This window comes from Pezoporus wallicus, unplaced genomic scaffold (genome assembly GCF_028554395.1).
Source record: "Pezoporus wallicus isolate ANWC-B61680 ecotype Strahan unplaced genomic scaffold, APGP_CSIRO_Pwel_v1 scaffold_3294, whole genome shotgun sequence".
NCBI lineage: Eukaryota > Metazoa > Chordata > Aves > Psittaciformes > Psittacidae > Pezoporus > Pezoporus wallicus.
The window spans coordinates 6,482,565-6,496,882 of NW_026635478.1; the positions used below are offsets into that span (position 1 = coordinate 6,482,565).

At 42.9% G+C, this 14,318-nt stretch overlaps 1 protein-coding gene across 2 annotated transcripts in view; it reads left to right on the top strand.

Moving 5' to 3' along the window:
* The window catches only part of LOC130608425 (potassium voltage-gated channel subfamily KQT member 1-like), a 466,916-nt gene extending 454,813 nt beyond the window's left edge, over window positions 1-12,103 (top strand). For both annotated transcript variants that reach the window (XM_057426291.1, XM_057426299.1), the window contains one exon: window positions 10,948-12,103. In XM_057426291.1, the coding sequence (XP_057282274.1) occupies window positions 10,948-11,106 (159 nt within the window). In that variant the 3' untranslated portion in view covers window positions 11,107-12,103. The remainder of the gene's footprint in view (window positions 1-10,947) is intronic.
* The last annotated feature ends 2,215 nt before the right edge of the window (window positions 12,104-14,318 follow it).

Here is a 14,318-nt window from a genome sequence, read left to right on the forward strand (position 1 = left end):
ATTCCTACACCTCAATGTTCATGTTAATACATGTCCCTTTTTATTGCTGTGCTTTCTTCTCTGCAATGATATATGAAAAAGAAGAGACGTGCAAGAGAAAAAAGATTGTTTCTCCAAGCAAGATCTATAATGTTCTTCTCCCCAGCAGGATTCCCTGCAGTATAAGGCGAAAGAGCTCTAAGAGCAATAATAAGTATAACTGACTTTGTTTCCCCTTAATTAACAGTGCAGTGCCTTGCAACAGAAAACTGAAGCAGGTTTCTGCTGACTTAGCATATGCCTCACGAGGAAGAAATCTATCTGGCAATTATGGCTTTGCGTCTCCCGCCCTGTCTCTTGTTGTTTGTATAAGACACCGGTACTTCTGCCACAGGCTTCTTCATACAGCTGTCCTGTCAATGCCAGCTTTCATAGGTAATCCATCTAGCTCAGCAGAGCTCACAAAAGACACCTCCCTTTCTTTGCTTTAATTAATGCCTTTTTTGAGTCTCCTCTGGGGATGTAGCCATGCTGATTTTTCTCTGTTACTTTTCAAGCACAAAAGAAATGGAAAACGTCCACCACTGAGATTCTAGATTTGAAAAATCTCCTTTACTTAGTCTCCTATTCTCAGTCAGTGTTTTAAATGCACATGGGTATATATTCAGCTACAGAGCATATTATGCAATTAATTCTCTAGCTTGAGAAGGAGAAAAAGACAAATCCAGTCAAATCAATTCTCCCTGCAATCTCTTATGACATTCTGCATCCACTTACTGTAGCTATAGGCAGTTAATGCACTGATTTATGCTGTCACATCCCACCTATTGATCAATCTCAGCTCAAGTCATAAACCGTTTCTTGCTGCATAGTTGCTTTTCCTGCAGTTTATGCCTCTGGCTTTTGCTCATCTGGGACCAAATACTGTGGCTTGATATGTCTGTCAGACAGACACCCTCAACGCTGGGTCACTGTGGCTGCAAAACTGGATCAGACCGTCCAGACTACACCCATTCACCATGACTTCTTCCAGAATTCATTGAAAAATACATGTGTGGCAGTCAGTGCAGTTAATCAGGCCTGATACACACAAGCAAGCTTGTAAAATACATCAAGTGACAGATAAACCAGGCAGGCTAAAACCAAACGTTTCAGCAAAGCATGTTTGTATCAGTAAGAATCAAAAATTGCTACACCCTCCATCAGCACTGCCTGATAATATTTTACTTGTTTTGGGTTTCTGTGTTTTAATGAGCTAACAGTGGTGTTTTGTAATCCTCATGATTTAAATACATAACACCACATTGTGCTTCTGTAGCTTCTTCTTCAAATTATGTTGTGTGTGTTAAGCAAGGCTTGCGGCATCCTTCAAAGGGTGTGAGAGTTTCAGTGAAAACTACATCAAGGTGACTCTAGAGACTTGTCCCATGCCAATTAAAGAAATAAAAGGAGAAGTTTTCATCCACTGTTTTCAACAGTGCATAGTACAAAGGTACAGTCTTCACTTTCCAAGACCCTTATGAGTTAGCTCCTATCAAGCTTACTTCATCGCTTTCACTGAAGTAGGGCACACCAAAATGAGTGTCCAGGCACTGGTTTGCTGGGAGCAATGAAAGGCATGTTATAGGCTTGATTTCCTGACATCAGCACAAATCAGTGCACAGACTAGCCCTTAGTTTTGCTACAGGGTTTGGCTATGATGGTACAATGATTCTTACTCAGAGCTGAAAACAGAAGCCCAGACAATGCCCTCCCACTGACACCCTCTGATCCCCAGACAATCATCCTTTTGTTTCCAGGCTAATTTTTTTTTCCTAGCAAGAACATTGTGCCACACTACAAGTTTTGCTCTGTAATGTCCATTTCAATCCCCAACAAACCAACGGTAGGAATGATAAAGGAGCACCACCATCTTCTCTCTGTCCTCTTCCAACAGGGACTGATTTACCCTTTTCCAGTACGACTTCCTTCCTTCCTACAGCCGTAATTTCAGTCTCCATTTTAGATTACTCTTATCTTTTGTAGGTCAGTCTTCAGACATAAAGCAACCTAATTTCATGTGATTTCATGTCAGAAAGATAAGAAATGGCAGATTATTTGATCTATGTGGTTAACAAACATTATAGAATCACAGAATGGTTTGGCTTGGAAGGGACCTTAAAGCTCACCTAGTTCCAACCTCCTGCCACAGTCAGGGACAGCTTCCACTAGACCAGGTTGCTCAAAGCCCTGTCCAACCTGGCCTTGAACACTGGTCTTGTCCTACAAGAGCTGCCTGGAACTTTTCTAGTACCTACATGTCTTGCTATCTAGATCACCAGCACTGTAATGCCTGTGCTCCTCCCAGTAATAACACTCCCTCTCTTCCTCTCTCTTTGCTTTTGTTGCCAACCTATAAGAAGAGATGGGCTGATAACTTGAAGTAAAGCTTTGTGTATGTGAGTGTCAATGGAGGGCAGTTGTATATCGATATCTGTAATAAACAAGTTAAAGATAAACACGTTACCTTGTCATACACAGACCATTGGCTGTGCTAACTAAATGCTGACTTAGCTAGATGTCAGGTCAGTAGGCCTGGGCTATGGGATTTCAGTGCAAGTAAGTAATCCTTGCAACTAAGCTGAGAGGAAACAAACCAGCTGCAGCACAGTCCAAAGTATCCTCCCCATTACAACAACTGGTAAAGCTTATCTAGCCATGAGACTGGTGAGGTTAGATTTTGTTCTTATGGAATAGATTTAATAGAGCTCAAAAAAAGCAAAAATAAATGCAAAACAAAGCGAGTACAGAAGGCTCAGTGCTGCAATTACTTTGTCTTGTTTTTCTCTGTCCAGTATTGTTTAGAGATTTAAAAACTAAATTAATCAGCATCTTGGAGCATGAGTTCCAAGGCTGCTTTATTGTGAAATGAAGGTGTGACTCACAGTAGCTGCCTATCCACCTCTGAGGCTGGACGAGCTTTGTTATTCTTGCGTGGTGTTTCTTTCCATGCTGGTTTTGCAGCAGGACTTGTAGCCACACAATGTAATGAGCTGAGAAATGGCAGTGCGTCATCCAGGGTGTGCCTGAAGAGCGATGTCGCAAAGAGAGATGGCAAGATTACAGGGAGAATCTGGGCAGGATCTGGAGAAGGAGGGTGAAGAATGAAACGTCCTGCAACAACAAAAATAACCATTCATGTATGGAAATCAGGAGAAAAAGGGTTCTGCAAAGTCTCATTTACCTACAGAGGGAAAATCAAGGGAAAAAAATTAATGTTCCAAAGCACTGGCTGCAAACAGACACACAGGTGCATGAGCAAATAGCCAAAATGATACAAACTCCCACACTAGTTACAACACAGCCCAGTGCTGCTGCATAACGGCAGCTATGGACAGTTACGATCGCAACTAAACACTCAAAGAATGGCACCACTTGAATTTCTTCAACTAGAATAAGTACTTCTGGGAGCTGTAGAAATTACACTGCCTGGCTTCCTGTGGCTCTATATTTTGTGGTTGATTATCTGAGGCTAATAAGGGGCAAGAACTGAATAAAGCTTTTCCTGTGGTCAGGGTATCCTGTGTGGATTCTCCGGGGTCTAATAATACAATTCACCTTCCTCTTCTGCCCTTCCTTCAATGAGGCACTAATCTGGATGTCTGTCTTCTGCATGAGTGCCAGACTTTCAGAAATCTGTAAGGACTTTGTCTCCTTGGCAAATGTGTCTGAAACTCGCCATCTTACTTCAAAGCTGCTGTGGGAAAATATACATAGATACATCATCAGCTAAACCTCGTTAGCGTAGGAATTCATTTTAAATAAAGTCACACCTTCCCTGAAGCAGTAACACTGATAACATAACCTGTGCGCTGACCAAGCCCGCTTTGGAAACCCAGGGCTGAACTCTTGAGGGTTGCTTATCAGTTAAGCAAATGGCATCTTTCTTACACCAGAAGCAGCAATCACAGGCACTGGTCTTACTGCAGAGCTTCATCAGTGCAACATAGGAAATATAAAAATATAATGCTCACCAAAAGGGTACCAACAGGAAATACCCCAGGAACAAAGTGCAGAGGGATAGACCTTTGTGTTTTCATTTTAACAGGAAAGGTAGATGGAAAACAAAATAAATGAACCTATACTTAAAATAAATATTACTGTATTCTAGGCCACCAAAGGTTATAACACCTGACCTAAGAATGGGTGGGGATGTTTGGGATAAAGGAAGGGAGGCCTGGAAAATTGTGGACTTATCTAGATAAGTTTCATGGAATGAAAACAAACAACCGATATCTGCTAAGGGGTACACGGAATAAGTCAAACAAGACAGTCTGGTGGTTTATGTATTTTTTGGTGCTCATGGAGAGCTGGGTCTGACAGAACAAAAGTTGTCATGGAGGTGGGCTTTGTGTAGCTTCTACTCATGTACCTGTTTACCTGACCTTTGAGGTTAGTGGCAAAATCTCACACTGACTGAAGCTGGTCTTTCTATGCTGTTTGCACCCTCAGCAGAATGAAGCAAGATGCTGCACAGTTCAGCGTTAGGGCAGGGAGTGCTGGCAGTTGGCTATGAGGCATTGACATACCACAATGAGATGTTTCCCTGTGTATGTGGCACCTGGCAAACTTTCTTTGGGATACAGCATCACTTTAGGATTGAGGCCAATTCCAAATCTGTTACAGCTCATCCCCGAAACAGCCAGTTAATGGGAGCCTGTTCATCAAAGCCCTCTTGTTGTTGTTGTTGCTGTTTTAAGAGAAGATACAAGCTGCTAGTTCTCTGCTGATATAAACGCCAAAGTCATTTCATGCAGGATACTATGGTAGATGCCAATTATCACTCCTTAGAGACTTGAAAAATGGTGGTGTAGATATATTTCTGTGCATATGTGTGTATGAGTACTTTAGAAGACTCCAAAAGCTTATCCTAAAGGTATAGTCTTGCAAACTGTTGACCATTCTGGCTCCAGCCCAGAAAAGCACTTAAATATTTGGTGAACTCAGCAAGACTCTTCACATACTTCAAGCTAACACATCCATAAGCACTTTATTGGACCAGGTTCACAGAGGCTGCACTAGAGCTGCACCTTGCACAAGAGAAATTTCCCCAAGCTAGTCGTGGTCTCTGTAGTGGTGTGGCCAACAGGCTACATCAGCATTAGCATAGTCCAGCCATGCTAAAAAGGAAAAAAGAACCAGTTTTAGTGGCTTCAGCATTTTACCTCAGTGAAATTTCCCTAAGAGGGGATAAGCAAGGAGAGAGGGAGGCAGTTTTGTATGCAGGGCTGTGGAGAAAAGATTTCCCTTCCCAGAATCAGCAGTCTCTGGACAGCAATAAATCCACACAGGGGCGTGCTAGAAAATAAAGCAATTCCAAAAATCAACAATTCAGACTTCAAACTGTACGATAGGCAATCAGTATGTTTGAATAATTGGGTGCAACTGTAGGCAGAGAGAAGCTACAAGACCAGATGTGCATATAAAGCTAAACACAGGCTTTACAGAATCTAATCAAATCAGTCCACCATCTGGTATGAGAAGAAAAATTGTGTGACAGACCTGGTCAACATGAGAAAATGGCATGAATTTCTGGATAACGAGCTTAAGCTAAATCAATATGTTACACAAGTCAGAAGTGGAAGCATCCATAAAATGGATTGCAATGGTTCAACTATATCACATCTGATTTTACTAAATTAATACGATTTTCTCCTGTGAACTAGACCTTAGGTGACCTATCACAAATAACAAGTTGGGGATATTCAGAAAGAAGTATATGAAAGTGTTTGCTCAGGGCAAACAAAGGTTCACAGATTTTGTTCCCCATACAAAATAAATCCTACCCATCAGAAAACGGTTTTCCAAGCAGCTGGTGTTAGAGCCCTCGAATAAGTCAGAGCTGCAGGGAGTGGATCCTTCTTCATTTTATCTATCTTAGGAGACAGGAGCTGCAGCAAAGGCTGGAATCAGATGAAATGGTAGAGTCTTGTGAGAGGACATGTCTACATGATGGAAAGCCTTTGATCCCAGAGTTGGGCTATTGCTAGAGAAGGGGTGTCCAGTGGGCTAAACTGAAGACTCTAGTGGTTTGGAAACCCTGCCCTGGGATGTTGTGTTTGCATGATCATGGCAGCTCTAGCCCCAGATGTGATTGACTTTGCAGTGTCAGATGGGAAACCTCACGTAACACCTTTCAGAAGGGACTTCTGGTAATGACCTTACTTGCCTCCTGTGGCCCACTGTGCTTTGGTGGGTCTTGGTCATCTGTGCTTAGGTTTGCAGTTTGTTGTGGGATGAGGGCTGCGTGTTGAGGAGAGGAAGCCTGGATATCTTGTGAAGCTTCCAGAACCAAAGTACCCATCATACAGTGGCTCCAATAGCTGGGGATGGGGCTCAACTGTGCAGTATCTCTTCCAGTCCTCCACCCCTGCCACCACAACTTGGGCACAACTTCATGGTTTTCCCCACTTGAGTGATGCGAAGAGGAAGCCAAAGTCAATCCAGTTTAACCAAAAGCAGAACTTGCTGTTGCTCCATGATTGGTAACACAAATTGGGCTGGCTTTTCTCCCTCCTCCGTTTCGTTCTGCATCCCAGGTAGCAGCAGCCCAGACATGTTGCAGGCAACTGTATGAAGGCTGTACAGCTCAGCTGTTTTGATCAGTTCATGTAGGACTGCTACAGGCAGGCAGAGAGCAGAGCCTTTAGGAGGTGACAGCAACTTGGTATGATTTACAGGGTTTAGCTTTTGATACAAAGCTCCACTCACTTAGCAACATATGAGGGTGTTTGTGGGTTTACAGATTTACTTCAGTGCCCCAGCAGACCATCTTCCCCTTCTGCTACTCCTCTGGAAACAGTTCACTTCAGTGTGTTGTGCATATAGTTGATACTGGCTTTCTCAGCCTCCAGAAATCATATCAAAAAGATAGGTAGGCAAAACCTGCGAGGAAGGATTTTTCTGCCTTAAAGTAAGAGGATTTGGGGGAGACCATGCGGCTACTCCAACTGAGTTTTCTACACGTGCATTTTGTTTATGGTGTGCATGTGCAAAACATGTCAGGGAAAAAGCTGTCAGGGGAGTTAGGAATCTGTCCACCATGTGGCAAATCCCCAGCATAGAATCGCAGAATCATAAAATCACATAGGTTAGAAAAGACCTTTAAGATCATCAAGTCCAACCGTTAAACCCAGCACTATCAAGTCCACCACTAAACCACATCCCTAAGCACCACATCTATACCGCTTTAGTCATGTGTCAACGTATTAGTGTCAGGCTCCTCAAGGAAAAAAGTATATCCCAATCTAAATGCTTACCTTAGATAGGTCACCTCAACTAGTGTTAAAGGGAGTCTCTTCAGTTTTAAAAATGGGGGGTAAGGGGAATGGCTTTAATGGATTTAAATGACCTTAAATCATGTTTCCAAACCAGTTTTTTCTTCCTCAAAAATGAAACATTGTGACACTAGCAAAATGGTATTATTCTTCCCCAACTGTAATGAATTCTTAAATGCACGAGGCAAGTATATTTCTAATAATCAAACTCCAGATCGCTAAAATAGCTCTCATCCTCCACACTGCTGCCATTCCTAGGGTCTCCTTCTCCACAAGGTATTTCTACAGCAGGAGCCCACCAAGGTAAAAAGAGGCATTTAGAGACACCAGCTTTCAGAAACAGAGGCTCAAAAGCAGCCTCAACCAGTGCATAGGTATTGAAAGCCAACCTGGTGCTCAAGGTGAAGAGCAGGGACACCCTGCGTCCCACAGGTTGGGTGACCCAGTTCATGGCTTGCTGTAATTCACTGGAGTTGGCTGCAAGGCATGTTCTTTGTCTAACAGTCCTGCATGTCACCATGGAGTCCAGCCCCCTTTCACAGGGAGATGTTAAAATGAATGCACATTTCAACACTCCTTCAGCTCACCTCATAGCCCCAATAACAACAGCGTAACATTTTAAACTGCCTTTGCAAGTCCCCTTTCTACAGGGCAGTTGAAAGGATATAAAGGCATTTTAACAATCTTATAGCTCGTCTCCAAAGTGCCTTTGTGATGAGGGAGAACAGACGTTTTGTTGCCGTTTGCCCATGGACAGCTGCCAAACTCACCTGTCTCCACCGAGGGCCGTATCGCATCTCTCTGGAAACTCTGCAGCCAGCCCTGGATGGCTTCTCACTTTACTCAGCTGAAAAACACACTGCACAATTTAACCCTTTGCCTGCGTGCTTGCCTGGGTGTGTTACTCAAAACCGACAACTCAAGGAAAGTAATAGCTGCTAGGTGGTTTTGGAGAAACCCAAAACCCTTCCCCCATGTGAAGCCCTGCAAGTTATCCTATGGGCTTCAGTCAAGCCACAGCTCCCTTTTTCTCAGTCCTTAATCACAGTTAACCAGCCTCCAAATTTGACCCCTTTTTACTAGGCTCCAATTTGACAAGGTACTTAAGAATTTGTCTTTCTGACTAAAGTTTTGCCAGTCTGGTTGTATGTTCAAAGTAAGGCATATTTTAAAGCATCTAAAGTCAGAAGGTGGTAGCTTAAGCCTGTGTATAAAATACAAAGTTAAGGATTAGAAGAGATCTGCCACTGACCACATCTTCTTATGGGTTGCTTAATTTTGTGGGGTCCTGCTTCTAATCTTTCAAATGATTACTAAAACCTTCCCACATATATGGTTGGCACAGGAGAAATTAGTAGATTAATTTGTTAAGGTTCAGGAAATACTTGCAGATCCTCGTGTGTCAGAAGTTCAGTGCAATGTACTCCCTTCTGTATTAATTTCTCATTTTCCCTCCCTACAAATGAATATTTACATTCTCCACCCTCCTTTTCTCCTGGAAAGAAAAGTGCATAAAATTAATGCATTACATTCTTTCACTGAGTTGGCAAAATCCAGAGAAATGCAGCAAGTTTAAATGACATGGAATATGCAGGCATAGATTATCTAACATCAAGTGTGCAGATCAAAATCAACAAAGCCTCACAAAAGAAAGCCCCAAAAGATCTTTCATCTTCCTGATCCCATTTCCCTGCCTACACCTCTTTTTACCCTCCTGTAAATGTATTAGTTCTGCTTTAGTTTCTGCTCTGTTCTACGTTTCTGCTTCAGAAAGATTCTGTTGAGTCATTACCAGCATAGCCAAACAGGCTTTTCAAGAATGAAGGAGAAAATAAAGGCTGTGGTTTTCAAATTAGTTCAATGCTGCTTAACCCTTAAACCACTAGTGACTTCCAGACTCCCAACCAAGTTAATGCTGAGCAGAACATGTAGCTGTGGTGCCTGAAATGAAAGCACGGTCAGCGCTTCTGTCGGTGACCATGCCAGAAAGACCTGCCACAGCAGCATCAACCGCTGTCTCCCAGCAGCTCACTACACATGGGAAAAGGCAGAAGTGCCACTGGCAGCATGGGGTCAGGCTGGCAGGGAGAGGGGCTTTTCAACTAGGAGATAGTAGTAATGAAAACAGAAATGAAAGAGAGACAAGCACATCTCTCCCTCCATGAGGTAAGAGAGATACTCCAGTCCTTCTTCACTCAACAGGTTGCATACAGGAGAAAATAGTGGTTGCCAAAATCATATAACTTGAATAAACTCCTGGTACCTTGAGGTTTGAGGGGGCCCCAGGGAAGCCGACACTTAGAGTGAGAAAAGGGGAAAGAGGATAAGGTGATTTTCTTTGCCTTGGTTTTTAGAGCAATCTCAGCCTGCTAAGCTTTCAGTCCCTGCTGCCAATGGCTATTTCCAGTTATCTTTGCACAGAAAAAGGCTAGAATCCTTCTCTCTCTCTTTCTCTCTGTTTCCCTTTTTAATGAAAGCTCAGTTTAGATCTGATACTACTCTAAAAGCTTTGCTATCAAAGTTTATTAGACCCACTGGGACAGATCACAGTTTTCAGAGGCTCAGAGTTTCACAGCAGATAACTGTAAAGTGAACCATCCAATGTTCTTCAAAATGCTCATTTTTCTTGGGCTCATCTATTACACAAAGCTGCATTGTATTCAAGCATCATTAGAAGCGATCCCAGTTGATTACAAGATGTTGGCCACAGTTTTGCCTTTAGAGCAAACTAGAGCAGTCAACAGTCCCCAGCCTGTCCCACTGGCTGTTGCTAAACTGAGCGGGATGCCATTTGCAGTGAAGGCAAGATTACAGTGCAATGGGATAATGCTCGCTTGGCACTCTTAGAAAAGGCCAGAATTTCAGAAGAGGGAAGTATGAGGGCAGCATCCCTTTAAAAATACAAATTTGCCTTTCCCTGCTAAATAAATAATAACTAGAAAAGAATTCTGCCTAGAGACTGTGCCTGAGAAATTTCATCTGGAAAGCAAAGAATTGAGAGGAGGGATTAGCATGTCAAGCTTCCTATAGAACGGTTGCTCTTGTTTTTTAATGTAGTCATTGGTATTATTATGTGGTTTTTAGTAGGCTATCCTCCTAACAATGCATGGGAATAAACACCGTATCTGGTAGAATCTCTGACTGTAACATGTATCACTGAGGCACTGTTTACAGCGTGAAGGGAGGGGAGCTGCTTCATTTCCCAGGACAGCAGTGGAAAGCATGATGTCCTGTAACTAAGGGTGGTGAAGCACTGGGAGAGGTAGTGGGAAAAAGCACTCACGATAAACCAAAGTGTGAAAGAGAGTTTCAGGGCAGATATTTGCAGGATGCATCATCACCAGGAGAAGCTGGCAACCCTGGGAAAAGGCTGAGGGACAAAACAGCAGGCTCAAGTGGTCAAGTCCTCAGGCCACCAATGTCCTGTCCTGCTGCCACTTCACATGGTCTTGTACCCTTCCCTGTGACAGCATAGTGTCTTTCCATCTTTCTAGAGCAGCAGGCTAGAAAACATTCAGAGGAGCTGCTGGTTTTCAGATGCCCGTGCTCCCTGCCAGGCTTTATCCATCCAGAGCTTCTGGCCACTGAATACCTTTCAACAGAAGCATGTGTAGCCATTTGACAGCTCATCTGCTTTCTGATTCCTTAACAGGTCTCGCAGATGGACCAGAAGCTGGATGACATCCTGAACACGCTCCAGGCTCAGTTGGGGGATCAGCTACAGGCACAGATGTCAGGGCAAGCCACCCCACCTATCAGACAGCTACAGCAGACAATCCCTGCTTCCCCCACAGCGAACCAGAATATCTGAAAGCCAGAGGACAACCACATGTCACCCTCTCACTCTTCAATGTCCGGTTATTTTCAGGTCTTGGTGTCTCAGGATTTGACTGTGTCATGTGTGAAATTAAATACTCTGCTGTAGTAGATTAAATAAAGCAATGAGAAGCAGCAACAAGAAACCAATCATGACCCTAGGAGACCACATAAGTTTTGCACCTGTTTTATTAGCCATCTTTAGCTAACCCCTTCAGCCTACGGTGGTCCCACACAGCCAGCCCCATTTAGGCTGACTGCACACACACAGGGCACGCTATTGAGGTAAGCATCCGAGTGAGTGTTAGGATGACCCATTCCTGAGCACAGAAGGGGAAAAGGACTGTGTTTTTTGGCATTTAATCACTAAGTTTAATGCTCACAGCATGTCCAAAAGGGGAGAAAGAGCCAGCATCTGAAGATGAAACAAATGGAAATCAGTGAACAGGAAAATTAAGCAGCATGTTTTGACTTCTACCAAGCAGTGAGGGGAGATTTATATGCTAGTGCGAATGACAAAGTAAAGACAACAGGCTACTGATTAAAAATATGGAAGTGTACACAGGCTGGTTGACATATGAAAGACTGAAGCAAAGACTTCAGCTAATTAAAGCAAAGGGTTGCAAATGAGATGAGATGCATGTTGGAACAGACAGGCAAGGGAGATAGTATCTGCGTAGGCTTACTGCACAAGAACACTGTAATAGCTATCAGCTACTCTGATGACTGTTATGCAAAACGTTCTCAAGCTTTTACCTTCATTCAGCAGCAGTTGTTGACTCCAGTTACCTTAATTTTAACAAAAGAAACCTGTATGGAAATTGGCTGTGAAATATATGTAAAGCTCGTTTCAAATCACTGAGTAACAGGGTACTGCAGGAGGGCTGCAGCTGGGATGGAGCATGGCAGGGTTTCTTAAAGAAAACAGACATGCACACACTGTTGATGAAAGTTAATCTCTGTTTAAATAAACTGCTGTATATAATCTTAAATGCTAGATACTCTTTTTTTCCTCATAATCTGGCTGTAAGTTGAGTGCAGATGCTGGCTGATACACTGTCACTGTATATGTGAAATGGATCTTACCTGCCACTCCAGAAAAGGGACGATACAACACTGTTGCTAAATGTGTAAATAATAAACCAAGCTAAAAAGGGTGTAGTGTTATTTACTCAAGTCTTTTTAATATATTTGCATACCAAACCATTTGAATGAAAATAAGTCTGCAGAGCAAAGACCTGCTGCCTGGGAAATCCTAAATATATTCTATTCCCACTCATATCCATGGAAGCAAAGCCTGCACTGCATTTAAAAGCAACCTGAAAGACTGGTCCCTTAATAAGCATTTCTTTGGACCAATAAGTGGTCCATTTCAATGTAATCAAGTTAGTTTCTAACTATTACCTGTCCCTTTAAAACTCTTTTCCCAGGTTTGTGTGTCTGGGAATTCAAGCTTGGAAAGAGCACAATGAGACTGATTCCAATCTTTAGATTGCAGGAGCGTCTTAGACAGAATGGTAATGATGTGTGAGAGGCAATAAAAAAAAAAAACAAAAAAAAAAAAAACACAAACCAGCAGTGTGGTTTTAATTAAATCAGCTGACAAGCCACCGTTCCATCTTGTCTGATTACTACAGAGTTACTGAACATGACCAAATACAGCATGTAACATGGGAAAACGGTAAACAATCCCTGACAGAGCATTGAGCTGCTCCTCGCTTTCAATCAGGGTCATGAGCTTCTGCAATGGTCCTTCATATAACCTCACTGACTCCAGCCACTCAGAGCTAAATGGGAAACTGGACAGCAAAGGAAGGTACTGCTTCATCAGCCTCAGGTAAAAGATATCCCTGGATATCCCTTTGCTGCAGAGGTTCAGAAGATGAGGAGTACTGCTTTCAGCAGAAGGGCTCAGAGACTTCTGAGACGGACACTAGGTGAAACTTCCTTCTGGTACACTGCAGATACTTGTGTGAGGGGTATGAACAGTCACTGTTTGGTGGACTGAAGAATGCAACAGTATTTTACTTAATGATGAGTCTCAATAGAAGTGTTAAGGCACTATGCATACAGTAACACCTACTACTCTGAAGTGCCTGGAAAACACACTAAACACCCTTCCCCAGAAAATTCAGTTAAATAAAACACAAGTGGTCTCAGCTATGAAGAGTGTCAGAAGGGATGAGTGGGTGAGAGGGAAGGATAAAGAGGCAGAAGTCCCTTCAGATAAAAGGATGCGTGCCAGTGTGTGTGTGCGTGTGAACTTGTCTTTTTTTTTAAACACAAGCCAAAGTTTTCCCAGCAAGTCTTCAGTGAGACCACAAGGGTTTGAAATTCCAGCAGGGCTGGCCATCCATCCGCTTTACAGGCGGCCACTGGGAACACTGCAATGTGGTATAGCATGTCCAGACAGCACCATCAACCCGTGACCACAACCACCACAACCATTACCTTTGCCACGATGGAGAGATAAGGATGTGGCCTAAGCAGATTTCAGTGAGGAAGGAAGAGGACTGCTGGGAGGTACCCATCTTCACTATGGCAGTAATGGTATAAAAAATGAAAGCAACACAGCTTCACATTACTTAAGCAAATCTCCACAACTACAGCTAAGACAAGAGTTGTCATCTAGTAAAATCTTTCTGATCACCATGGGGTGAAAGTGCACTGATGCAACCATCTGGTAATACCATGTGACCCTTCTTCTGAGCAGCAATGGTTTTGCATAGTGAACAGACTGCATATTAATACATTTGCACATCATGAGTGTTTTGAGTGCCCCCCTACCAATGCACACTACCAGCAAGCTCGTTTTCCCAAGACAAGAACTCACATTTACTCAATGTGGTTTTGTCAGGCCTTCTATCCACTAAACAGACAGTAACAGCATCAGATCTAGGTCACTGTTTATGTAGCAAAACCAAGTAAGCAAGGAAGAAGCATAGGGATGAGCTGTAGGAAACTACAAAACCCTGAAGAGCCCTCTTTGCAATCTCAAGTCCTGTGAAGTCATGAGATTATCTAGTCCGTCAAGGAACAGCGTCAAAAGACCTTTGGGGGCACCATGGCAGGTTTTGCTAACTTTTCTATCTGCAGTATGGATTTGTTGGATGAAATACCACAAAAAGCGTCTTCTGGAAGAGTCATTCTAAAAGAAACTTGTCATAATTCTTGGATGCGATTGGAAAGAAATTAATTTTTTCATAA